Here is a 25,193-nt window from a genome sequence, read left to right as displayed (position 1 = left end):
GGAAGACTGAACATCTAACTGACAGATGACATGCAGGGTTCCACGTTAGGAGTCACCAACCAGGAAAGGGATCTAGGTGTCATCGTTGATGATACGTTGAAACCCTCTGCTCAGTGTACTGTGGCAGCTAAGAAAGCAAATAGAATGTTAGGTATTATTAGGAAAGGAAATAAATAAATAAAACAAAAATGAGGACGTTATAATGCTTTGTATCGTTCCATGGTGCGACCGCATCTCGAATATTGTGTTCAATTCTGGTCACCGCATCTCAAAAAGGATATAGTGGAATAGAAAAGGTACAGAGAAGGGCAACGAAAATGATAAAGGGGATGGGATGACTTTCCTATGAGGAAAGGCTGAAGCGGCTAGAGCTCTTCAGCTTGGAGAAAAGACAGCTGAGGGGAGGTATGATACAGGTCTATAAAATAATGAGTGGAGTGGAACGGATAGACATGAATCGCTTGTTTACTTTTTCCAAAAATACTAGAACTAAGGAGCACATGATGAGCTACAAAGTAGTAAATTTAAAACGAACTGGAGACATTTTTCTTCACTCAACATGTAATTAAATTCTGGAATTCATTGCCAGAGAATGGGGTAAAGGCGGTTAGTTGAGCGTGGTTTAAAAAAGGTTTGGATGGCTTCCTAAAGGAAAGGTCCATAGACCATTATTAAGATGGACTTGGGGAAAATCCACTGGTTATTTCTAGGATAAGAATCATAAAATGTATTGTACTTTTTTGGGACCTTGCCAGGAATTTGTGACCTGGATTGGCCACTGTTGGGAACAGGATGCTGGGCTTGATGGATCTTCGGTCTGTCCCAGTATGCCAATACTTATGTACTTATGAGCAAGTACAAAGTGATGCATATGGGACAGAGGAACCCAAATTATAGCTAAGTAATGCAAGGTTCCACATTAGGAGTTACTGACCAGGAAAGGGATCTAGGCATCATTGTTGATGACAGTGGCGTAGCCAGACAGCCAATTTTGGGCGGGCCCCAGAACAAAGTGGGTGGGCCAACATTTTATCACTGCCCCTCCACCAACCTAAAAACCCTAATTTAGTTTCCACCCCCTCCCAGCACCCCACTCTAATTAAAACAAAACCCTAATTTAATTTCCACCTGGTTTCAGTTAAATCTTGGATCCCCTGGATCCCTTCAAGTAAAACAAAACCCTAACTTAATTTCCGCACCCTACCAAAGTAAATGAAGTACCTGTGCTGGCAGGGATCCTCAAGCCCTGCCAGCTGAAGACCTCCTTCCTGCTGAATAAACTTATCTCGGGTGGCTGCCGGGCAGTTATAAACTCTGTATTTTGTGCTCATTTTTCTACACAGTTGGGCAAATTCAGTGAGGATATATCCTTTTTCCTGATGGGTCCATCTTAAAAAAAAAAACCCCGGTGAAACGCCTCGCGTCTGCTCTGCTGTAAAGCAAGCAGCAAATCGCTTCGTCGCCGGCCCTTCAATCACTGTGTCCCGCCCTCTGATGTAACTTCTATTTCCTCGAGGGCGGGACACAGTGATTGAGGTTTTTTTTTAAAGGCTGGGTGGCGGAAGAGGGTCGTCCGCTCGTCGATGGAGCTGGTAGGCAGGTGGTGAGTGCTGACACCCGGGGCGGGGCGGACGTTGGCTGGGCGGGCCTGGAGGCAAACTGACTGGGCCTGGGCCCATCCAGACCCACCCATGGCTACGCCCCTGGTTGATGATATGTTGAAACCCTTTACTCAGTGTGCGGCGGCTAAGAAAGCAAATAGAATGTTAGGCATTATTAGTAAAGGAATGGAAAACAAAAATGAGGACATTATAATGCTTTTGTATCACTCCGTGGTGCGACCTGGAATATTGCTTTCCCAAAGTCCATAGACCATTATTAAAATGGACTTGTGGAAAATCCACTGCTTATTTCTAGGATAAAACAAAAAACTGTATGGCTTGACCTTCTCCAATTATAAGTATAGACTACTGGAAAATATATGCTGAGGAGAAAGTCCCTAGAAATACTTGCAGTTAACAACCAGGTGGAGTCTCATATCACATGGCACGGATATTCATATCACTCCCCTGGTGACTCTATCAACGTGCATAGGTTTAATCATCGACTAAAAACCACCTCCACCCTAATGTTGTAATTGCAATAATAATAACTTATATTCTCACACCATCATGCGCAAATATGTAGATATACAAAAAGACACTTAGCTTAAGGAGCATGTATACTCCACAATTCAGACTGGCGTGTGTAGAAGCTACTACACACGCCAGTCTGAATGGTGGAGTATATCTACATATTTGCGCATGATGGTGTGAGAATATAAGTTATTATTATTGCAATTACAACATTAGGGTGGAGGTGGTTTTTAGTCGATGATTAAACCTATGCACGTTGATAGAGTCACCAGGTGAGTGATATGAATATCCGTGCCAAGTGATATGAGACTCCACCTGGTTGTTAACTGCAAGTATTTCTAGGGACTTTCTCCTCAGCATATATTTCTAGGATAAGCAGCATATCATATCTTTATGCAGTGCCCCATAGCAAGTTAAGCACTGAATATCACACTTAACTGGCTGTGTTTTAACCAGCTCGAGAAACCTGGGAATTCAGTTCCGAAGCCCGGAGATGACCTAGCATTGAATTTACAGGCATAACGCTGGCAAAACACTGAGAACTGTCAGTTGAATATCGGGCCCTGGGTCATGTTAATGTGGGTGGGTGATTGTGGCCCTAATTACATTTGAGCTACACACAACAGTTCAGCCATTCTAGCTTTACCCATTCAACATTCAGACTCACTTTTGTTACAGAAGTGCCATACTGAACTCTAGAGCTCCAGCTCATTAGAAATTATCCCCTGACATAGGTTGTCCAGTCAAAATGCATGTCAAGCCTCTTGCCTTATACTTGCTGGTAGCTCTGTCGCTCTTTGGAATTTACAAGATTTTGTAGGCATGTTTCATAATTGGTGATGCTGTCTATTGTTGAGGCTGAGTCCAGCTGTCTGTCAGTCCATCCATACATAAAGCTTTGTTTGTGGATGTACAGACAGACAGAATGTGCCTTGGCAATAGGCAGTAATTTCTATTGTGAAACATGCCTAGCTAAATGTAGGTAGCAGTAAGTTAAGTTATACGAAATGAAAAATATACCCATATTCTGAACTGTGGATTTCCAAACCAGTTCAGCTTTCACAGAATGTTTCATTGCGGTTGATTTTTAAAACCATTTAACTGGCCAGGAACTGCTCCTGGCCAGTTAAATAGCATTTAACTGGTTATCTGGCAATATTCAGTGGGAGATAGTTGGCTATCTCCCAATGAATATTGCCGGTTAGCACTTAGCGGATAGCCGGTTATATCACGTGATATAAGCAGCTATCTGCCAAAATTCAGCGTATCGCCAGCTAAGTTTGGCGGCCAAATTAGGCTGCCAAAATAGCTGGAATATCTTTGGTTGGTTTAAACTTAAATTTAAACCAGCCAAAAAACACCCAGATATTCAATGCCAGGCGCTAGAAATGGCTCAGCAGTGAATATCTGGGTTCAGCACCTATTATGGAATGCAGCTCGTCTACCTCCCACGGTCTGCATATCGACCCCATTGTTTCTATTTTCAACCCCTTTTTAATGGAAAGTCTCAAATGGAAAGTCTGGAGAAGTTCATGCTTTGATTAGGATTAACCCTATAGTGTTAGCTGTATAATATAAATAACAGCTCCATCGTAATCCAAAGCGGTGGACAATGAAAGAAGTAGGTGAAAATATGAGTGACCGTCCTGCATGGAAAAATCTTGAGTGAAACAAAAAAGGTTTAGAGAGAAGAAGACAGTAGGAGAAGCCAGCACTGACTGTCTCTGCTTCTTCTAACATAGGGGTTCTCAACCCTGCCCTCAAGAAACACCCAGCTATTAAGGTTTTCAAGATATCCACAATGAATATGCATGAGATAAATTTGCATGCATTACTTCCACTATTTGCACATTTATCTCATGCATGAAAACCTGACGAGATGTGTGTGTCCTAAGAGCTCAGTTGAGAATCCCTGTTCTAAAAGTATCTGAGAAATGAGCCACTGGTATGAGCTGATAACTTCATATAGCTGTGCAACACTTTCATTCATAAAGTAGTGTGGTCACTTTTTAGTTCAGTTAATTGCATAGATACAAGAGTTAACAAATAAAAATTGAATATATGGTCAGTGGCGATCCTAGGTCAGCTGCCACCAATGGCGGATCGCCGCTGCACACCTCCCCCCCACCCCGGGTGCAGTGGCGTTTGTCCCCCCAGGGTGGAGCACGACACCCCCCCCCCCTTGCAATTACACCCCCCTCCTCAGCACATCAAGCCCCCCCTCCCGGGTGCATTCTTGGCTGCTGGAGGGTGCAGAGAGCAGCCGAGTGCCTGTCGGCTCCGCTGGCTCCCTGCTCCCTCTGCCCCGGAACAGGAAGTAACCTGTTCCAGGGCAGAGGGAGCAGGGAACCAGCGGAGGCGACAGGCACGCGACTGCTCTCTGAACCCTCCAGCAGCGTGCACCCGGGGCGGACCGCCTCCACCGCCCCGCCCTTGCTACGCCACTGTATAAGGTGATACATTTTTGATGGAGTAATTTAATACACTTCTAAGCTAGTTTTAGGCATCAACATACTCTTCTTCAGGACCAAACCTCATTTATAAAATTAACCATACTCTTAAGAAAATTTAATTTCATTGAACAATGTGGTTTAGGTAATATAACTGGGTCGATATGTTATGAGGTGCTGAATCCAAGTTGTTAGGTTTGACAAGGGCTCCTTTACACCTGTCCAGCAAACTATCACAAAGCCTCTTTTAAGAGCTTAAGAGTGATGTGGTAGCCATGTTAATCCACTTTTAAAGGTAATCAATAGAAATAAAATACCACATAGAAAAGAAAATAAGATGATACCTATTTTATTGGACTAACAATACATTTTTTGATTAGCTTTCGAAGGTAACCCTTCTTCTTCAGAGTGTAAGAGGAAGTTGAGAAATGAACAGAAGGATTCCATTCATCAATTTACTGAGCCTGTTCTCTGCATTGGGTGAATGATTATGGTGGATGGAGATGAATAAAGTTAAAAGAGTGTTCTCTGAAAAGCATTGAGCAGTGGGAAGTTTGTTGCTGAGCTGACAAATGACCAGCACTTACTTTAAAGAAGAGGGTTTGAATCTTCCCGCAGTGTTTGCCTTTCTCCTCCAGCACTGGGGAGAAGAGTATATCTTTAGCTGGCACTCGAGCATAAGCAACTCTTTTGTTATTGCTGAGAAGCCAGATGAACACATCAGGAACCGTGTGCTGTGGCTATTAAGACAAGAACAAACACCAGTAAATGTCAGGAGTTTCCTCTTGCTGAGTGTGAACAATGAGTAATACTCCTGTGACATTCATTCTCTCCTTGTAATACAAAATACCTTTACAAGAACTGGTCTTTCAGTTGTAAACAATGATTTAGCAATTAATATGGCCCTTGCTTAAAAGGCTGCAGGCTTGGTTAATTAAATAGAGGCTGTTTTTTGTGTTAACAATTCAAATGCCAACTGTAATGTTCTGGAAAACTCATATACTGAGTACAGGGACGTAGCTAGGTGGGGCCATAGGGACATGGGCCCCCACAGATTTAGCCCTGGCCCCCCTACTTTCACCCCCCCCCCCCACCACCGACCCTCCCCCGCCACTATCGACCTCCCTCCCGTCACCGCAACCCTCCCTGCCGCCATCAGGTACCTTTGCTGGCGGGGGTCCCCAACCCCCGCCACCTGAAGTCCTCTTCAGCGCTGGTCTACGGCACGTTGCTGATCTGGATTCTGTTTCTGTGAGTCTTTTCTTGACTCCTGATGTCCGCACGTAGGAACGTGCAGGATGTCAGGACTCACAGAAACAGAATCCAGATCAGCGAACGTGCCAGAATAGACCAGCGCTGAAGAGGACTTCAGCTGGCGGGGGCTGGGGACCCTTGCCAGCAAAGGTACCTGATGGCGGCGGGGGAGGGTTGGCGACGACGGGAGGGAGGTCGATAGTGGCGGGGGAGGGTCGGTGGTGGTGGGGGGTGATAGTAGGGGGGCCAGGGCTAAATCTGTGGGGACCCCTGCCAGCAAAGGTACCTGGTGGTGGCGGGGGAGGGTTGGCGGCAGCGGGGGGGGGGGGGGGGGGGGTCAATAGTGGCAAGGAGGTCGGCGGCGCCGGGGGGGGCTAAAATATGCCCCCTCACCTCGGGCTCTGGATCTCCCTCCTGCCGAAGTCTGGCTACACCCCTGCTGAGTACCATACTCTACCACCAAACAAGATCTTTAGTAAACATTCTGTAATGTCATAGGAGTGGAGGAGTGGCCTAAGGGTTAGTGTTGAGGGCTTTAATCCTGGCAATCTGGGTTCAATTCCCACTACATCTTCTTGGGCAAGTTACTTAACTCTCCATTGCCCCAGGTACAAAAACTTAGATTGTGAGCTCTCTAGGGACAGAGAAAGCACCTGCATATAGGGCCAGAATTTATATATGGCACCCAGATAATCCATGTGGAAAACATTTCCACCTATGCATATTCTATAAGCGACATCTAGTTTAAGGCACGCTATATAGAATACACTTAGTTGATATCATAGCACCTAAAACCATGCACCTCCATTTACATCAACAAAAACGTGGCATATATCCCAGCGCATCCATGCCCCTTTTTCCCTGCACACCTTAATATTTAGACACAGTGCATTACAGAATACACTTATGCCCAGACGATCAAAAGCAAAACAGCGCTGGAACAGCGCGGGGCTTTACCGCCCCTATGATCAGAGATAATAGCATGCAAATTTAAGCGCGCTATTATCTCTGATCATAGGGTAAAGTGCAGGAGAATTGTTTGAGAGGCCCCTTTTACCGCAGCGGGTAAAAGGGGTAAAAGGCTGTTTTTTTTAAAAGAAATGGAAATGCGGCAAGTGAAGCACTTACCGCATGGCCAATTTCAGGGGTACTGCTCAATTACCGCCGGGTAAACACTGGTGCTACAAAAATATGGTGTGCGCTGGGGGTGGGAACTACGCCGGGCTGCTGTGGTAGCCTGACAGTACTTGCGGTTTAGCGAGCGGTAAGCCCATGTTGGGCTTACCGCCACTTAATAAAAGACCCCCCAAAACATTTAAACACTAAACATACAACTTTAAAATGAATTCTAGAATCAATTTTAAGCCAGTGCACTTATTCAAGAGAGGAGTTGCCGCATGAAACTTTCCTATATTAAAAATTAGCCTAAAATTGGGTGCCACACTTACACCTGCTGAAACCTGGTATAAATGCTGGCATGCAACTAATGGCAGTTGGACGCATAAATAATCCTATTCTATAAGATTATGCCTAATTTCTAGGAATAGCCTGACCTGCCAATGCCCCTCTCATGAACATGCCCCCTTTCAGTTGCATGCTATAAAATTTAAGTGCAAGCCAAACAGAGAGGGTAACCAGTATACATACAAAGTACACAAACAAAAAAAGCAACACTGGGCCTTCAAGACTGAGACAACAGGAGCATTTATTAATGAAATGACCCGACACGGGCCGTGTTTTGGCATCAAATGACGCCTGCCTCAGGGGTCTAACAACAAAAACATGTAGAAACATATAAATCACTTTGGGAAACAATTAAACAAATATAAGATAGTAATAAAATAAAAACAATGTAACATTGATAAAAAACAAATTAATGAACAATATGGTGAAAAGACATCAAGTTTCTACATGTTTTTGTTGTTAGACCCCTGAGGCAGGCGTCATTTGATGCCAAAACACAGCCCGTGTCGGGTCATTTCATTAATAAATACTCCTGTTGTCTCAGTCTTGAAGGCCCAGTGTTGCTTTTTTTTGTTTGTATAAAATTTAAGTGTACATTGTATAGAATAGGGTGCAGGGCAAATCCATGCGAAAACCCAAGTGAGTGCCAATTAACACCAATTATAGTTAACAGCTCATTTAGGGGTCCTTTTACTAAGCTGCAGTAAAATGGGGCCTGTGCTAGTATCAGCACTTGAGTTTGACGCACACTGAGGCTCCCTTTTACTGCAGCGAGTAAAAGGCTGTCTTTTTTTTTCTCAAAAAGAAATGGCCGTGAGCTAAGTGAACCACTTGCTGCGTGGCCATTTTGGGGGGGGGGGGAGAGCACTTTCTGCCACCCATTTAGGTGGCAGTAAGGGCCCCCGAGCTAACCCGGCGGTAACCCTGTGTAAGTACCAGCACTAAAAAAAAAAAGAAAATATTTTGTAGCGCCAGAAATGGCGCACGCTGGGGGTGGGAACTACTGCTGGGCTCCTGCGGTAGCCAGCGGAAGTTCCAGATTGGTGTGCGGCAAGCCTGTTGCCGCGCACCAACCCTTTAGTAAAAGGGTCCCTAACTAATTTAGTTTGTGTGCAGGTCTGGGATCCACACCCATATTTGGACGCCCAAATTTTGGCAACCTATATAGGATCTGGGGGGGCAGGTGCATAATATGCTTCCCCATAGAACTTTCACGGTGTAAAATAGCGATGCTATAAAATGTGAAATGATGCCAAGGATCAAGAAAATCTATAACTCACGAGGGAAGTGACCCTATGCATTATGGGTATTCTACACAGGCTACATATGCATATCTGAGGATGCAAGGCTCAGTCATTAGGCTTCCTGGTTTTTATGCACCTAGAAGTTTACCGTTTCTTAATCTTTAATGTAGTTTTCCCTTTTGTAATCACCAATACACTGATCTTTGTAGTTGGGCTTTTACATTATCAATTATTATCCTGATCTTTCCTACTTTACCCACTCTCCCTTCCCTAGCAGTCTGCTGGTATAACACAGATGGCTAGAGAGATGTTTCTGAAACTGACATATCAGCACTGCTCTTGTTCCAGTAAGAATCATGGCTGTAGCAGCAACATCCTTCCTCTTTCTGTCTTCTAAAATCTGTGATGAGTTACTACAGCTATTTAGATTAAAAGAACAAGTTTCCAGCTGTGAGCTACAGTATGTCTGTAAAATCAAGATGCCTTTCAGGTGGTTGAATATAAGAGTCCCAGGCTTAGAATATATATGGATTTCTATTGTACCTCATCAACCAGGAATGTGATTTTCTCTATGAAATTCTGGACCTCACGTATCATCTCATTTATTGACATCTTTTTATTGTGCTGTATAATTGCTTTTGCTTCCCCACACATTGCTTCCTGAAAGAGAAACAAAACAATGTTATAGCATTTGGGAAGATTTCTGCCAGACCTCCATGCATAAGGGATACACTGTGTCCAAAGGTGCATCGTAGAAGCACTACTCTACTAAAGAACTCTGGTGACTATGCCACTGAAGATCTCTGATGACTGAGCCACTAAACGCCTCTAATGACTGAGTCACTGCACACCTCTGGTGATCATGACACTGAAGATCTTTGGTTATAATGCCACTGAACATCTCTGGTGACTATGCCACTGAACATCTCTGGTGACTGTGCCACTGAAGATCTTTGGTGACTGTGCCACTGAATACCTCTGGTGACTGCCACTGAAGATCTCTGGTGATTGTGCTACTGAAGATCTTTGGTGACTGTACCACTGAAGATCTTTGGTGATCATGCCACTGAACATCTCTGGTGACTGCCACTGAACGCCTCTAATGACTGTGTCATTGCACACCTCTGGTGATCATGACACTGAAGATCTCTGGTTATAATGCCACTGAATATCTCTGGTGACTGTGCCACTGAAGATCTTTGGTGACTGTGCCACTGAAGATCTTTGGTGATCATGCCACTGAAGATCTGTAGTGACTCTGCCACTGAAGATGTCCGGTGAGCATGCCACTGAAGATGTCTGGTGATCATGCCACCAGAAGTCCATGACCCACAGTTTCATTATAATAGTCTAACAGCTAGAGTTATTAATGTGCTAGTGCCATTAACACACATTAATCCTGGTAAGATAACACTCATTAAGAGTCCTGTTTACTAAGGTGCGCTAGCGTTTTTAGTGCACGCTAAAGTTAGGGCATGCTAAACACTAGAGATACCCATATATTCCTATGGGTGTTTCTAGCATTAGCGTGTGCTAAAAATGCTAATGCGCCTATAACGTGGTTTAGTAAACAGAACCCTAACAGTGTAAACACACACTAAAATACTAATACACATTAGTAGCTGTAAGTGTAGTTTGTTCATTGTAATAATTAACATTTAATGCCCTGTCATTATATACTGAAATAGGTGTCCTCCTAATAGAATGTTTAGAACATAAGTACCATGCTGGGTAAAATTTGGATTATTTGAAGTCCTAGGAATGCTCTACATCATATAGAACTCTAATAGAGCATGATTATAAAATTATATAGGATTTGTAACAAATTATATGCTATAATAAAAGGCTAAAATGATTTGTGCTAGGAGATGTACTGTTCCATATATATTTAGTAACCTTAGTAATGAAATATATTTTGATTACAATTTAATGTAAAAAATCCTGTGAAAATGCTATGTGCAAACCTAAGGAAAACATCTTGATTAATATTAATATAAAGAGGAACCCTCAAAGGTAAAGATTAAGCATCAATGCAGCCCATTTTTCACTGTTGTATTAGGCTAAATATACTTTTTTTAAGCAAATGTAATCATAGAGTATCCTCCAGTGCTATTGTGCAACCGTGAAATGCGTTTAAACATTAATTTTTGTATACATTGCTTTGAGGGGTTGGGAACTGCCATGTCAATCATTACAATCATAATCATGCAGCTTCTGAAGTTATAATTTTTGGAGAGACAATAGAAATGGCAGTTCCCAAAAACCGAAGCAGATTTTCTCAACACATGGATCCAGTCCTGGTTTTCTCTCAATGCATGCACAAAAAGCAGGAATATCAGCCCACATATGTAATGTAAACGTGGAGGGGCATAATCGAACGAAAACGTCTATCTCCATGGGCGTTTATCTCCGAGAACGGGTCCGTGAAGGGGCGGACCGAACCGTATTTTCGAAAAAAATAGACGTCCATGTTTTATTCGACAATTTGTGAGCTGGGCGTTTTTGTTTTTCAGCGATAATGGAAAATGAAAGCGCCCAGCTCAAAAATGAATAAATCCAAGGCATTTGTTCGTGGGAGGGGCCAGGATTCATAGTGCACTGGCCCCCCTCACATGCCAGGACACCAACCGGGCACCCTAGGGGGCACTTTTACAAAAAAAAAAAAAAAAGGTAAAAGAGCTCCCAGGTGCATAGCACCCTTCCCTTGTGTGTTGAGCCCCCCAAATCCCCCTCAAACCCCACTCTCCACAACTGTACACCACTACTATAGCCTTAAGGGGAGAAGGGGGGCACCTACATGTGGGTACAGTGGGTTTGGGGGGGTTGGACGACTAAGCATTAAGCAGCACAATTGTAACAGGTAGGGGGGGATGGGCCTGGGTCCACCTGCCTGAAGTCCACTGCACCCCCTAACAACTGCTCCAGGGACCTGCATACTGCTGCCAGGGAGGTGGGTATGACATTTGAGGGTGAAAATAAAAAGTTGTGAAACATCATTTTTTTGTGGTGGGAGGGGGTTAGTGACCACTGGGGGAGTCAGGGGAGGTCATCCCCGATTCCCTCTGGTGGTAATCTGGTCATTTAGGGCACTTTTTGGGGCCTTATTCGTGAAAAACCGGGTCCAGGAAAAGTGCCCTAAATTCTAGCTAAAAACGCATACTTTTTTTCCATTATCGCCCATCTCTGTTCGGGCGATAACCATGCCCCAGTCCCGCCTTCACCACGCCTCCAACACGCCCCTGTGAACTTTGTACGCTTCCGCGATGGAGTGCAGTTGAAAACGTCCAAGTTCGGCTTTCGATTATACCGCGTTATTCGTTTTTGTGAGATAAACGTCCATCTCCCGATTTAGGTCAGAACTTGGGCGTTTTTCTCATTCGATTATAAGCAGGATAGTCCACACCAGTTGTGATCATGTATATTAAGTGCTATATTTCAACTAAACTGAAATTCTGTAACCGTCTCTCTTGTAATATGTAAGCCACATTGAACCTACCAATAGGTGCGTAGATCATTCATGCCTATCGTGATATCATCACGTTGGAAGCTGTGTAAGACCAGGATGTGCCCAGTTTTCTAATGTGGCTGATAAGGTAGTATTTAAAATAGGGTTTATAATTTAAATATAGAAGTGTGTGTATGTAAGTTTGAAAAACGTTTATGTATTGTTCTTGAAAGGTCTCCTGAAGAAGTAATAAAAGAAACATGGCCTGTGTAGAGAGAGACCTGTTTGATTTTTGAATGGAAGTGGTACAAGTGGATATGTTTTAGTTGGAGGTTCATTGAATGAAGATTTGGTTTCATTTGCTATACAAAGGTGGTGACGTATATAAAGGATTTCAACATTTCAACATATCAACTTTTGGATATTTGAATCTTTCAGTAAAAGTCATTAAAGATCAATATCGAGAAAAATCTTACATCTTCAACTTTTGGATATATGTCTCCTCAATCAGTTAAAGCAAACGAGGATTAACAGAAGAGTTACGATTGGAGTTTCGATTGAACATTGAATGAACAGATTGAAGGATTATTGTGTTGATGGACCTATTGCTTTGGACCAAGTTAAAGGGATCCACACTTTGAAAGATAAGAAAAATTCTTTGTTCATTGTTTATGTTCAACTGTTTGTGAAACTATCTGATTTCAATGTTGACCCCAGTTTTGAATGTGGTGTGTAAGGTTTGTTAAATAATAAATAATGAAATAACTGGCATTTATGAGATGCTGTTTATATTGTATTAAGTAATGAAGTAGATTAATGTTCCTAATAGTCTTGCATGTTTTGAATATTGATATAAATAAGACTATTTGTAAGGTAATTTCACCCTTGTTATGTTTGCAAAGTAATGAATATGTATGAGAAAGATTTTCATGCCCACTGCATCTATTATATGCAGAACTTTCTCATGAATATTCTTTAGGGATATCCTGAAAACTTGGTCTGCTTGCAGCCCTCGAGGATTAAACTTGTACAAGCCTGTTCTAGAGTATTTGCCTTCATGAAATCTCATCAATTCGTCCATTTCATATGCATAGAGAAAATGCTTATCATGTCCAGTCCTGTGCGACCTCACCTTGAGTACTGTGTGCAATTCTGGTCGCCATATCTCAAAAAAGAGATAGCGGAATTAGAAAAGGTTCAAAGAAGGGCAACTAAAATGATTAAGGGGATGGAACTCCTCTCATATGAGGAAAGGCTTAAGAGGTTAGGACTCTACAGCTTGGAAAAGAGATGGCTGAGGGGGGGGGGGATATGATAGAGGTCTACAAAACCTTAGTAGTGTAGAACGGGTAAACGTAAATCATTTTTTTATTCTTTCAAAAAGTACAAAGACCAGGGGACATACAATGAAGCTACATGGTGCTACTTTTAAAATGAACAGGAAGAAATATTTTTTCACTCAAAGAATAGTTAAGCTCTGGAACTCATTGCCAGAAGATGTGGTATTAAAGGTTAGTTTATCTGGGTTTTAAAAAGTTTGGACAAGTTCCTGGAGGAAAAGTCTATAGTGTGCTATTGAGATAGACATGGGAAAGCCACTGCTTATCCCTGGGATCAATAACACAAATGTTGCTACTATTTGTGTTTCTGCCAGGTACTTGTGACCTGGAATGGCCAAGGCTGGAAGCAGGATACTGGACTAGATGGATCACTGGTTTGACCCAGTATAGCTATTCTTATGTTCTTATGTGTCAGTTTTCTATTGCAGAATCTGCCTCATTCTGGTAGCAATCTTCAGAATTAAGAACATAAGAGTAACCATACTGGGTCAGACCAATGGTCCATCTAGCCCAGTATCCTGTTTCCAGCAGTGGCCAAGCCAGGTCACAAGTACCTGGCAGAAACCCAAATTGTGGCAATATTCCATGCTACCAATACCAGGGCAAGCAACTGCTTCCCCATGTCTGTCTCAATTGCAGACTATGGACTTTCCTCCAGGAACTTGTCCAAGCCTTTTTTATACCCAGATACGCTAGCCGCTGTTACTGAAAAAATATTTCCTCCTACTTGTTTTAAAGTATTTCCATGTAACTTCCTTGAGTGCCCCCTAGTCTTTGTATTTTTGGAAAAAGCAAAACATCAATTTACTTCTACTCCTTCTACACCACTCTGAATTTTGTAGACCTCAATCATATCTACCCTTGTCCACCTCTTTTCCAAGCTAAAAAGCCCTAACCCCTTTAGCCTTTCCTCATATGAGAGGAGTTCCATCCTCTTTATCATTTTGGCTGCTCTTCTTTGAATCTTTTTAATTATGTTGTATCTTTTTTTGAGATACAAGGACTGCAACTGAACACAATATTCAAGGTGAGGTCGCACCATGGAGCGATACAGAGGCATTATAGTATTTTCGGTCTGTGAAGAAGCAGTGTTTTGAAGTCTGTAAAATGTATTGGATATTTTCCTATTTAGATATGTCTGAAGTGTATTTCTCCTGTTTGGCCAACAGATGGTGCATGTTTATACTTAAAGCTGTTACAGAGGACTGACTTCTCTTTCTTTTATTTGGCACATAGATAATAGGAAGTGACTTGCAGTGAGGTAACCAGTTTTTATTTGAAACTTGACTGTTCTGGGTTCTGATTTGTCTGGAGTTTTGAAAAATTACCCAGTAGTACTGGCTGTTGCTTCAGTGTTAGCCAGGAAGAAAGAGAGACAGATCTCCTTGCTGAGGCTCGGTGAATTATATGTCCTGATCTTCGCAGGTACTGTTTAGACAGTACGTAGATGTTTAGTTAGTTTTATAATTGATCCATTTTTCAGTTAGCTATTATTGTTTGCCAATTGCACATTTTTGTCCACTGTTCCAACTTCTAAGAAGAAACACAATTGTTTGTTCATTCTGCTAGTCTGGACTGAATAAAGAATCCTCGTGGTTTGCGTGTTAGGTCTGTGAGTACTTTCTGGGAACTGTCGGACCACTGGGAGTGTAGCTCCAATAACCTAGAAATCACTGGGGATAATTTGAGATTGGGAAACTCGCCCAGAGGCGGTTGTGATCCAGTCAGTGGGAGGAGGGTGCTAGTGTGGAGCCTAAACAGTAGGTGCAGGTGAACCTGAGCTGTGCTGGGGATAGACCATCTAAGTGGCCGTGGGGTAACCCCAGGCGGGTGGCTAAGCGTTTCCTGACATAATCTTATTCACCAGTGGCGTAGCCACAGGTGGGCCTAGGTGGGCCAGGGCCCACCCACTTAGGGCTCAAGCCCACTCAACAGTAACACAATTTTAGCAGTAGCTGGTGGGGATTCCAAGCTCCACCATCTGAAGTATTTCCCCTGATGGTAACAAAAACGCTACTCTCCATGATACCCGGCACCTGCGCATTCTCAGTTTTCAGCACATGCCTGCTGCGAGTGCTAAGGTGGAAAGAAGCGTTTTCCCGCCAGCTGAGATATTTTTTTGGTGGTGGTGATAAGGGGAGAACACTTGGTGCCCACCCACTTCTTGTCTAGGCCCACCCAAAATCTGTTGTCTGGCTACGCCCCTGCACCATCCCTTTCCTAATAATTCCTAGCAGTCTGCTTTTTTGGCCACCACTACACATTGAGCAGTATATTTCAGCATATTACCTACAATGACACCTAGATCTTTTTCTTGAATGGTGACCCCTCCTCTCATGGAAGCTGCAGATTTTATGTAGAGAGTTGATATACTCCCCCTTTATTGACACACACTCCTTTTGGTATTATGTAAAGGTTATCAATAGAAATCAAACAAAATAAAACATGGAAAAAAATAAGATGATACCTTTTTTATTGGACATAACTTAATACATTTCTTGATTAGCTTTCAAAGGTTGCCCTTCTTCGTCAGATCGGAAATAAGCAAATGTGTTGGCAGATAGTATATATAAGAGAAACATCAAAGCATCACTTTGACAGTCTGACAGAGTGGGAGGGTGGGGGTATGCATGGGGACATCAAAGCATTTCATTGATATTCTAACAGGATGGGTGTTGGTAGGTGACAGGAGGGTAGTAAACAGAGAAATAAACAGAGAAATACAGCTTCATGGTTTATAATGGGTTAGAAAACCCAGATCCTTATTAAGTCCTGTTTGTTGGGTGTCAAAATATTCAATCATTCTTATTTCAAAGGTCTTACGTTCCTGTATTGTTTTAAAATTACCTTTCAGTATTCTTACTGTGAAATCACTGGTGCAGTGATCTGGTCTTGTAAAGTGTTGGCACACAGGGGTAGGGGCTTGACTCGCACCCGCTATTTTCATGTGATGTCTGTGCAGATCACTGCACCAGTGATTTCACAGTAACAGATCACTGCACCAGTGATTTCACAGTAAGAATACTGAAAGGTAATTTTAAAACAATACTGGAACGTAAGACCTTTGAAATAAGAATGATTGAATATTTTGACACCCAACAAACAGGACTTAATAAGGATCTGGGTTTTCTAACCCATTATAAACCATGAAGCTGTATTTCTCTGTTTATTTCTCTGTTTATTACCCTCCTGTCACCTACCAACACCCATCCTGTTAGAATATCAATGAAATGCTTTGATGTCCCCATGCATACCCCCACCCTCCCACTCTGTCAGACTGTCAAAGAGATGCTTTGATGTTTCTCTTATATATATTATCTGCCAACACATTTGCTTATTTCCGATCTGATGAAGAAGGGCAACCTTTGAAAGCTAATCAAGAGGAAGTTATGTCCAATAAAAAAGGTATCATCTTATTTTCTTTTCCATGTTTTATTTTGTTTGATTTCTATTGATAACCTTTAAGAGTGGACTAACACAGCTACCACACCTCTCTACGTATTATGTTAAGAAAGATATTCCCTTACCAGTTCTTGTTTGCATAATGTGACTCTTTTTTTGTCCAAAGCAGTCTGGTTGGGGATTTTGGATTTCTTCTCAGCGGCTGAGATTAACGCTCTATAAATGGTTTTAAAAACCCAAACAAACAAAACAAAACAAAAATCAAAAATTTAAAAAACCTAGTAGGAAGGTTAATTATAAATCCAAGTGTCACAGTCAGAAGTATCCAGTGCAGCTTATTTTATGAATGACAGACAGAAAAATATTTAGATTAGACAGATTTAGGGAGGAATTTATCAAAGCTTTAGTGCGTACAAAATGTTAGGATACCGATTTTCCCCAGGATTCTATGTATTGCACCGAGATATCTGCATGGAAATCGAAGTGTATTCTATAACAGTGCACATATGCTAATTGGTTAAGAAGCTAATCAGCTCTGATAATTGGATGTTAGCAACCAATTATCAGCACTACTTGCCATTAATTAGAATTTACACGCATTACTTCCTAAGTGTATTCTGTAACGTGGTGTGCATAAATTCTAAGTTGAAAAAGAGGCATGACCATGGGTGGGTCATGGGCATATCTAAAATCTATGCGCATTGTTATAGAATACACTCGCTCTGCACCTAATTTAGGCATCGGGATTTACACTAGGTTTTACTTGGCATAATTGGCCATGACTAAATTTAATCACGAGGACTGGTGCTCGGCGTATTCTATAAACCGCATGGAAAATTTAGGCTTACTCTATAAAGAGCACCTAAATTAAAGCACACTTTATAGAATTCGTTTAAGTGAATTTCATTTTGGCGATGAATTTTTAGGCATGATACATAGATTCTAGTGCTTTATACTATGGGTGTCTTAGCATTTAGTGTGCATTAAAGCTTTGATGAATTCCTCCCTTACAGTACAAAATATAAAATTCCTTTGTTTAGAATATGTTATGAGGATTTGGATACTGGAGGTAGTTCTATAACATGGATGCTAACATTTATGCGCCAACTACATATTTACTTGCATATGTGAGCACACAGACCCACATATCTGCCAAAATTCCACCTAAGTGATATTTTGCAAATGCCCAATTAGTTTGGATTGAATTTATTGATTTGATACACTGCTATATACTACTTGTGCCTAAGTGGGTTACAATAAAAAGAGCAAGTCATACATCACACGTGGAGGAGCATAATCAAATGGGGCGCCCCGTAAAGGGGCGGGGCAACCCATATTATCGAAACAAGATGGGTGTCCATCTTTCGTTTCGATAATACGGTCGGGAACGCCCAAATCATGAAATTTAGGTCGACCTTAGAGATGGTCGTCTTTAGGTCGTTTTTGAGATGGTCATCCCCGGTTTTCGGTGCCCATCTCAAAAACGACCAAATCCAAGCTATTTGGTCATGGGAGGAGCCAGCATTCATAGTGCACTGGTCCCCCTCACATGCCAGGACACCAACCGGGCACCCTAGGGGACACTGCAGTGGACTTCACAAATTGCTCTTGGGTGCATAACTCCCTTACCTTCGGTGCTGAGCCCCCCAACCCCCCCCCCAAACCCCACTCCCCACAACTGTACACCACTACTATAGCCTTAAGGGGAGAAGGGGGGCACCTACATGTGGGTACAGTGGGTTTTGGGGGGGGGGGGTTGGAGGGCTCAACATTTACCACCACAAGTATAACAGGTAGGGGGGGATGGGCCTGGGTCTGCCTGCCTGAAGTGCACTGCACCCACTAAAAACTGCTCCAGGGACCTGCATACTGCTGTGATGGAGCTGGGTATGACATTTGAGGCTGGCATAGAAGCTGGCAAAAAATGTTTAAAAAAAAATTTTGGAGGGGTAGGAGGGGGTTGGTGACCACTGGGGGAGTAAGGGGAGGTCATCCCCGATTCCCTCTGGTGGTCATTTGGTCAGTTCAGGCACCTTTTCCGAGGTTTGGTCGTGAAAAAAAATGGCCCAAGTAAAGTCGTCCAAATGCTCATCAGGGACACCCTTCTTTTTTCCATTATCGGCCAAGGACGCCCATCTCTAAATCACGCCTCAGTCCTGCCTTCGTTACAGTGCCAACACGTCCCTGTGAATTTTGTTCATCCCCGTGACGGAAAGCAGTTCAGGAAGCCCAAAATCGGCTTTCCATTATGATGATTTGGGCGACCCTGAGAGAAAGAAACTGAGGATGCCCATCTCAGAAATGACCAAATCCAAGCCATTTGGTCATGGGAGGAGCCAGCATTCGTAGTGCACTGGTCCCCCTGACATGCCAGGACACCAACCGGGCACCCTGGGAGGCACTGCAGTGGACTTCAGAAATTGCTCCCAGGTGCATAGCTCCCTTACCTTGGGTGCTGAGCCTCCCAACTCCCCCAAACCCCCCTAAAACCCACTCCCCACAACTGTACACCACTACCATAGCCCTTAGGGATGAAAGGGGGCATCTACATATGGATACAATGGGTTTCTGGTGGGTTTTGAAGGGCTCACGTTTACCACCACAAGTGTAACAGGTAGGGGGGGATGGGCCTGGGTCCGCCTGCCTGAAGTGCACTACACCCAATAAAACTGTTCCAGGGACCTACATACTACTATCAGGGAGCTGGGTATGACATTTGAGGCTGGCATAGAGGCTGGAAAAAAATATTTTAAAAGGTTTTTTTGAGGGTGGGAGGGGGTTAGTGACCACTGGGGGAGTAAGGGGAGGTCATCCCCAATTCCCTCCGGTGGTCATCTGGTCAGTTCGGGTACCTTTTTGAGGCTTGGTCACAAGAAAAAATGGACCAAGTAAAGTCGGCCAAGTGCTTGTCAGGGACGCCCTTCTTTTTTTCCATTATCGGCTGAGGACGCCCATGTGTTAAGCACGCCCCAGTCCCGCCTTTGCTATACTTCCGACGCGCCCCCGTGAACTTTGGTCGTCCCTGCGACAGACAGCAGTTGAGGACACCCAAAATCAGCTTTCGATTATGCCGATTTGGGCCACCCTGTGAGAAGGACACCCTTCTTCCGATTTGCATCGAAAGATGGGTGCCCTTCTCTTTCAAAAATAAGCCTGATAGTGGCTCTGTTCTACCCACAATTTTGGCTGCTTTTGTGATGCGATTTTTTAATGGCACATAGACTTCTATGTGACTTTAAAGACTAGCCTTAAAATAGGTGCCTACTTGGCCTTCTAACCCAAGTGACCTGTGCTTTTATGTGTGAGATCTAAGTCCATCAGATATTGAGATATTCTTATTACACATGCATTGTATAAACTCTCGTACAGGAGGATATAACGCAGCGTGACTTTCCACATAGGTTGCTTGCAGCCACCCAGGGCTGGAAGACATTGGCCATTGAGAGTTAGAACTGGAAGACACTTCCCTAGTATCCCTCCAGACAGGCCCAGAGGAGACTGAAGGGTTATGCACTCCTACCAGAAGGTGGCGACTGAGAATTCCTGATGCCTGAGTTGGCCTATAACTGTCCTGTGCAGTCCCTCAGAGAACCAGTATTTCTCAGTCGCCAGCAGGTGGTGGGAAAATTTTTGAAAAATACAATAATGCTCAGTTTAATGCACAGTAACAGGCAAACTACTAGGAAATGCTTTAATGTACTTTTGTGGTAGTCTGTAAGTAAAAGGGCCCCTGCATATCACAATGTGATTGTAGTTTACTATTGAAAGCTGCTTTACTGTGCATAGGAGAATTTGGCTTCTAGCTTATATCTCTTTCATGGTTGGACTTTGTCAGTTTGCTCCTCCCCTGAACACACCTACACCCAGGTCATGCAAAAATATACATATTATTTATTTATTTAAAAATATTTCTAATCCACCTATCTCCCGGGTGGAGCACAAGCATACACTCATAATTAAAAACAGGTAAACAACATAAAGTAAAACATAAAAACAAATCACGGGTGTAACCAAGTGTACTTTCATAAGAGAACAGGGTGATGCTTTAAAAATCCTTCCTAAAATAACTCCCTTAAAGTGGTATGGGATGGAAGATGTAATACCTGCAATGGTTGGTAAACTCATTGAGAGTGTTATTCATCTTCTCTTCTGCTGCAAAGTCTGAAATCTTGATCAGCTCTTTTACTTCTTCTAAGCCGTCTTCCTAAATAGCAGAGATAGAGATGTGAAAGGAAAGAAACACCATTTTCCTGTGTTGGTGAGATGGTACAGTCAGATTCTACCATGCAGAGCACCCAAGAGAAGGTTGATCTTCCGGAACAAAATAATGGTCACTTAGATTTATACAACACTTCGGCTTTTTATGTCAATCTTTCAGAAACCCTTACAGGTCATGTCATAATGTCAGAGCTGTGGTGGCATCGATAGCCCACTTGAGGTCGGCCTTCATAGAAGATATTTACAGAGCTGTAACATAGATTTCTGTCAGTACATTCACTTTGCATTGCAGTCCAAAGCAGGACTCCTAATGTGACAGTAGATTTGGTCAGACAATCTTCCAGAATTTATTTGCAGATTAGAATCCAGCTTCTCCCCCCCCCACCCCACTCTCCTCCCCCCCCCCCGGCCCATTTCTTTCAGTTCTTGGATGCCGTGAAAAAAAGGGGGGGAGGGGAACTAGATAACCATGAGGCTTATTGCTGCCAAAATCAATTTAGGTGTCTGTCTGCTAGTTGTAGCACTACTAGTTGTATGATTTCCCTTTTTTTCTTTTGAAGGCAGGCTGCAGCTAGGGAGTCCCATCTGTGAGGGTTCAACTACCCTGCTTGTCCTTGTAGAAAACACAGTTAATTATCTGTAGCAATTGTTCTCCAAGAACAACAGGATAGGAATCCTCACAAATCCTTCCTCTTCCCCAAGAAGTTGCATTTTATTTAAGCTTACAATGGACCAGTGGCGTAGCCATGGGTGGGCCTGGGTGGACCAGGGCCCACCCTATTTGGACTGAGGCCCACCTAAAATTGTGGCACTCTTGCTATGGCTGGAAGAGATCCTCAAATCTCACCAGCTGACGATTTCCTCCTCCTCAGGCAGCTGGCAGCACTTGCCTTGAGCTGACACCAACATCAGCCCCTCTGCACATGCTTAGTTTTCATGCATACACTGCCTGCTGGCTGTGGCATCAGTTCGCGGAAAGTGCTGCTGGCTGCTGTTTGGAAGCGCACCGACTGCCAGAGCAGGATGAAATCTTCATCAAGCGGGGTTTGTTGATCCCCTCCTGCTCAGGTAATTAATATTTTAGGCTTGCAGGTGGAGGGAGGGACACAGAGCAGAAAGCGGAGCAAAGCAGAGCAGAAGGGGGGCATGAATTCTGTGCCCACTCACCTTGGACTCAGGCCCACCCAAAATTGACTGTCTGGCTATGCCCCTGCAATGAACTAACGTGGCCCCACACGACAATGGTAGGCAAGCATATATGTGTGGTTGTGCACTCTTAAAAATGTTCCTATGTAGGCTCTGATGGATGATGTCACCCACTGGAAAAGGAGGGGGAAAAGCCAACCACAAATAATTTATTTATTTATTTATTAGGATTTATTAACCGCCTTCATAAAAAGATTCACCCAAGGCAGTGTACAGTAGGTACAGTTTAACATCAAACTTACAATTTTATTAACAGCATAACAATAGTAAAATGAGGTAAACCTGAAAACAACAAATTGAAACCTAATAATAGGACTACTATGAAACAGGATCAACAATAGGCACATTTAACAGCACTGAAATTCAAATAACAGAGATGTAATATGATGTAAGCATAATAGCGATGGAATATCTAATAAGCACACAATTAGAACATTCAAATAACATTGCTGTGATCCTAATGCTTTTCTACAATACAGCTTACCATATGGTTGAGGGGCCAAGTACAGATAAATAGATGGGGACAAGATACATGGTACCGAGTCAGTTGAGATAAATAAATGGGTGGCTAAACTAAAGGGAAGTTCTTTGTACAGTTAATCAAGATATCTAAGTTACAGTTTGTGTAGCAAGCTAGTCCAGGTGCAGAATGAGTGTATAGTCAATCACCCTATGTATTAAAGCCTTGGGAGAAGAGCCAGGCTTTCTCCTACTTCCTGAAGTAGAGGTAGCCTCGAGTTATACGTAGTCCCTCTGGGAGTAAATTACAGAGTGTGGGGGCTACTCCTGAGAAGGTTCACTGTCAGGTATCACATCATACAATTTCCTTTCATGAGAGGACAGACAGTGATGCTCCTTGAGAGGATCTTAGAGGTCTCAAAGGTGTGTAAAGAGCTAACTTATTCTTTAAGTACTCTGGCCCATTTTGTCTGAGGGCCTTAAAAATTCAGTTTTAAATTTAGCCCTGTAAGGCACTGGTAGCCAGTGTAGTTTTTGCAGGAAGGGTGTGATGTGATCACACCATTTGCAGTCTTCTATCAGTCATGCTACCGCATTCTGAATTAATTGGAGCTGATGCAAACTCTTTTTGGTTTGACCAGTGTCAGTGTCCAAGCAGACCAAAGTTTATTGTTCAAAGAAGATGTACTGACATACCAACCCAACATGGGCCATGTTTTGATATGCAAAGCCTCCATCAGGAGTTCTTTAAAGCCAGCAAAATGAATATAAAAGATGGACACACTCAAAATACTGTAAAGAATACTGTAGAACTTGCAGATTCGCAGAACTTTGAAGACGCGTTTTACTGCGAAGCTGCAAGTTCTACAGTATTCTTTATGATTATTTTTTGAGTGTGTCCATCTTTTATACTTGTTTTGCTGACTTTAAAGAATCCATGTCAAAGGCATTGTATGTCGAAACACGGCCCACGTTGGGTTGGTATGTCAGTACATCTTCTTTGAAGAATAAACTTTGGTCTCTTTGGACATTGTGGTTGGCTTAATCCACTCCTTTTGCAGTCTGTGTGATTTTGTGGAAGATTGGCATTCTCTGTTTTTTGCTTTGGATGATGTCACCCAACTGTAAGGATTACTATCCTACAGTCCTCAGAGAACACCTGCTACAGGTAAGTAACCGTATTTTCCTTATGCTGTTCTTTTCACTTTAGGCTAGTTAGCATAAGCTACCAATTGCATGGCATGAGCATGATCATGCTCGCTTTAATCTGACCATAAGCATAATTTCATTTTTAAAACAATGACTAATTTATTAGGCAAGCAAAACTTACAAGATTAGCTGCTATTTTGTCTAAAATGTTGGACGAGTACATTCTGAAGGTCTGATCTCCCCATGTGCTTTTTATGTACACACATGGTTTCTTTTCATGCAATGCCAAATAGTGATAATTCCTATAAAGGAAAATGCAACACATTATTTTTAATAAAATAAAATGATTACATTGCTAGGAGAACATACCAAAATATTTTCTCAATAAATTATCTTTTAAATCCCACCCTGCTTTCTAAAGTCTCTAATTTGCTTAGGGTTCCTTTTAAAAAATGGTGGTAAGCTCAATGTGGGCTTACCATTCTGTAAAAAGGAAGTACCACTGGGATACCGCAGTAGCCCAGTGGTACTTCCCACCCCCAGTGTGCCGTCATATCTGGTGCTACAAAAATATATTTATTTTTGTAGTGCCAGTGTGTACCTGGCGGTAATCACTGCCCAGTTGCCGCCGGGTTAGCACAGGAGCTCTTACCGCCACCTCATTGGATGGCGGTAAGGGCTCCCCCCACAAAATGACCACGTGGCATGTGCTTTATTTGCCACATGGCCAATTCCTGCAGAAAAGCAAGACCTACCTTTTACTCGCTGTGGGTAGGGCAGAGGGAATTTGAATAGGATTCCAATCTAGGGGAGCCAAGAGAAAGGAGTGCCTGAAAGGCAAGAGGGATGTGGGTGCAGAGGAACCTCGCTCCTGATAAGAGTGGCCAGCCAGCCAGATGATCCCTACACTGGGATGGGACAGACATATCATGGACATTATCTGAATATTACTTTGTCTTGGGCACCTAAACCTACAGAAATGAGGATTGTGTTATGAACTGTTGCTGTTTAGTTTTTAAGTTGATCAAGTAAAAAGAAAGTTTAATCCTTAATTCAATAGTTAGTTCTCTCCCAGTTGGATTACTGTAATGCAAGGAGCAGGTTCTAAAAGGACTCCAAAATACAGCCACCCGATTTTTATAAAGTTCCACATTTTGAAAGAGTCCCCCCTCTGCTAATTAGATTGAATTGTTTTAAAGATATGTACCTTTATCTTTCAAACAATATACAGACTAGCTCCAGATTATATGCACCATCTAATTGAACTACCTTCACATAATGCCTTCCTTGGAGTCAGAAATTTCAATAGACTCCACCCATCAAATTTTAAAAATGTCTGCAACAAATCAATACTCTCCTCAGCAGGGGCGTATCTGAGGTTCGGCGGTAGGGGGGGGCAGGGGCTAGAGTGAGGGGGCACATTATAG

At 42.8% G+C, this 25,193-nt stretch overlaps 1 protein-coding gene across 1 annotated transcript in view; it reads right to left on the bottom strand.

The window, feature by feature from the left end:
- FER1L6 (fer-1 like family member 6) overlaps positions 1-25,193 on the bottom strand; it is a 289,857-nt gene that overhangs the window by 146,550 nt on the left and 118,114 nt on the right. Inside the window, exons 14-18 of the mRNA XM_030218883.1 lie at positions 23,948-24,068; positions 20,838-20,938; positions 16,860-16,950; positions 9,091-9,207; positions 5,173-5,325 (exon numbers count right to left, since the gene is read on the bottom strand). Coding sequence (XP_030074743.1) covers positions 5,173-5,325; positions 9,091-9,207; positions 16,860-16,950; positions 20,838-20,938; positions 23,948-24,068 — 583 coding nt within the window. The remainder of the gene's footprint in view (positions 1-5,172; positions 5,326-9,090; positions 9,208-16,859; positions 16,951-20,837; positions 20,939-23,947; positions 24,069-25,193) is intronic.

The sequence above is a fragment of the Microcaecilia unicolor genome, chromosome 1, assembly GCF_901765095.1.
Source record: "Microcaecilia unicolor chromosome 1, aMicUni1.1, whole genome shotgun sequence".
Classification (NCBI taxonomy): Eukaryota; Metazoa; Chordata; class Amphibia; order Gymnophiona; family Siphonopidae; genus Microcaecilia; species Microcaecilia unicolor.
This window is presented reverse-complemented; position numbering and strand designations above follow the sequence as displayed.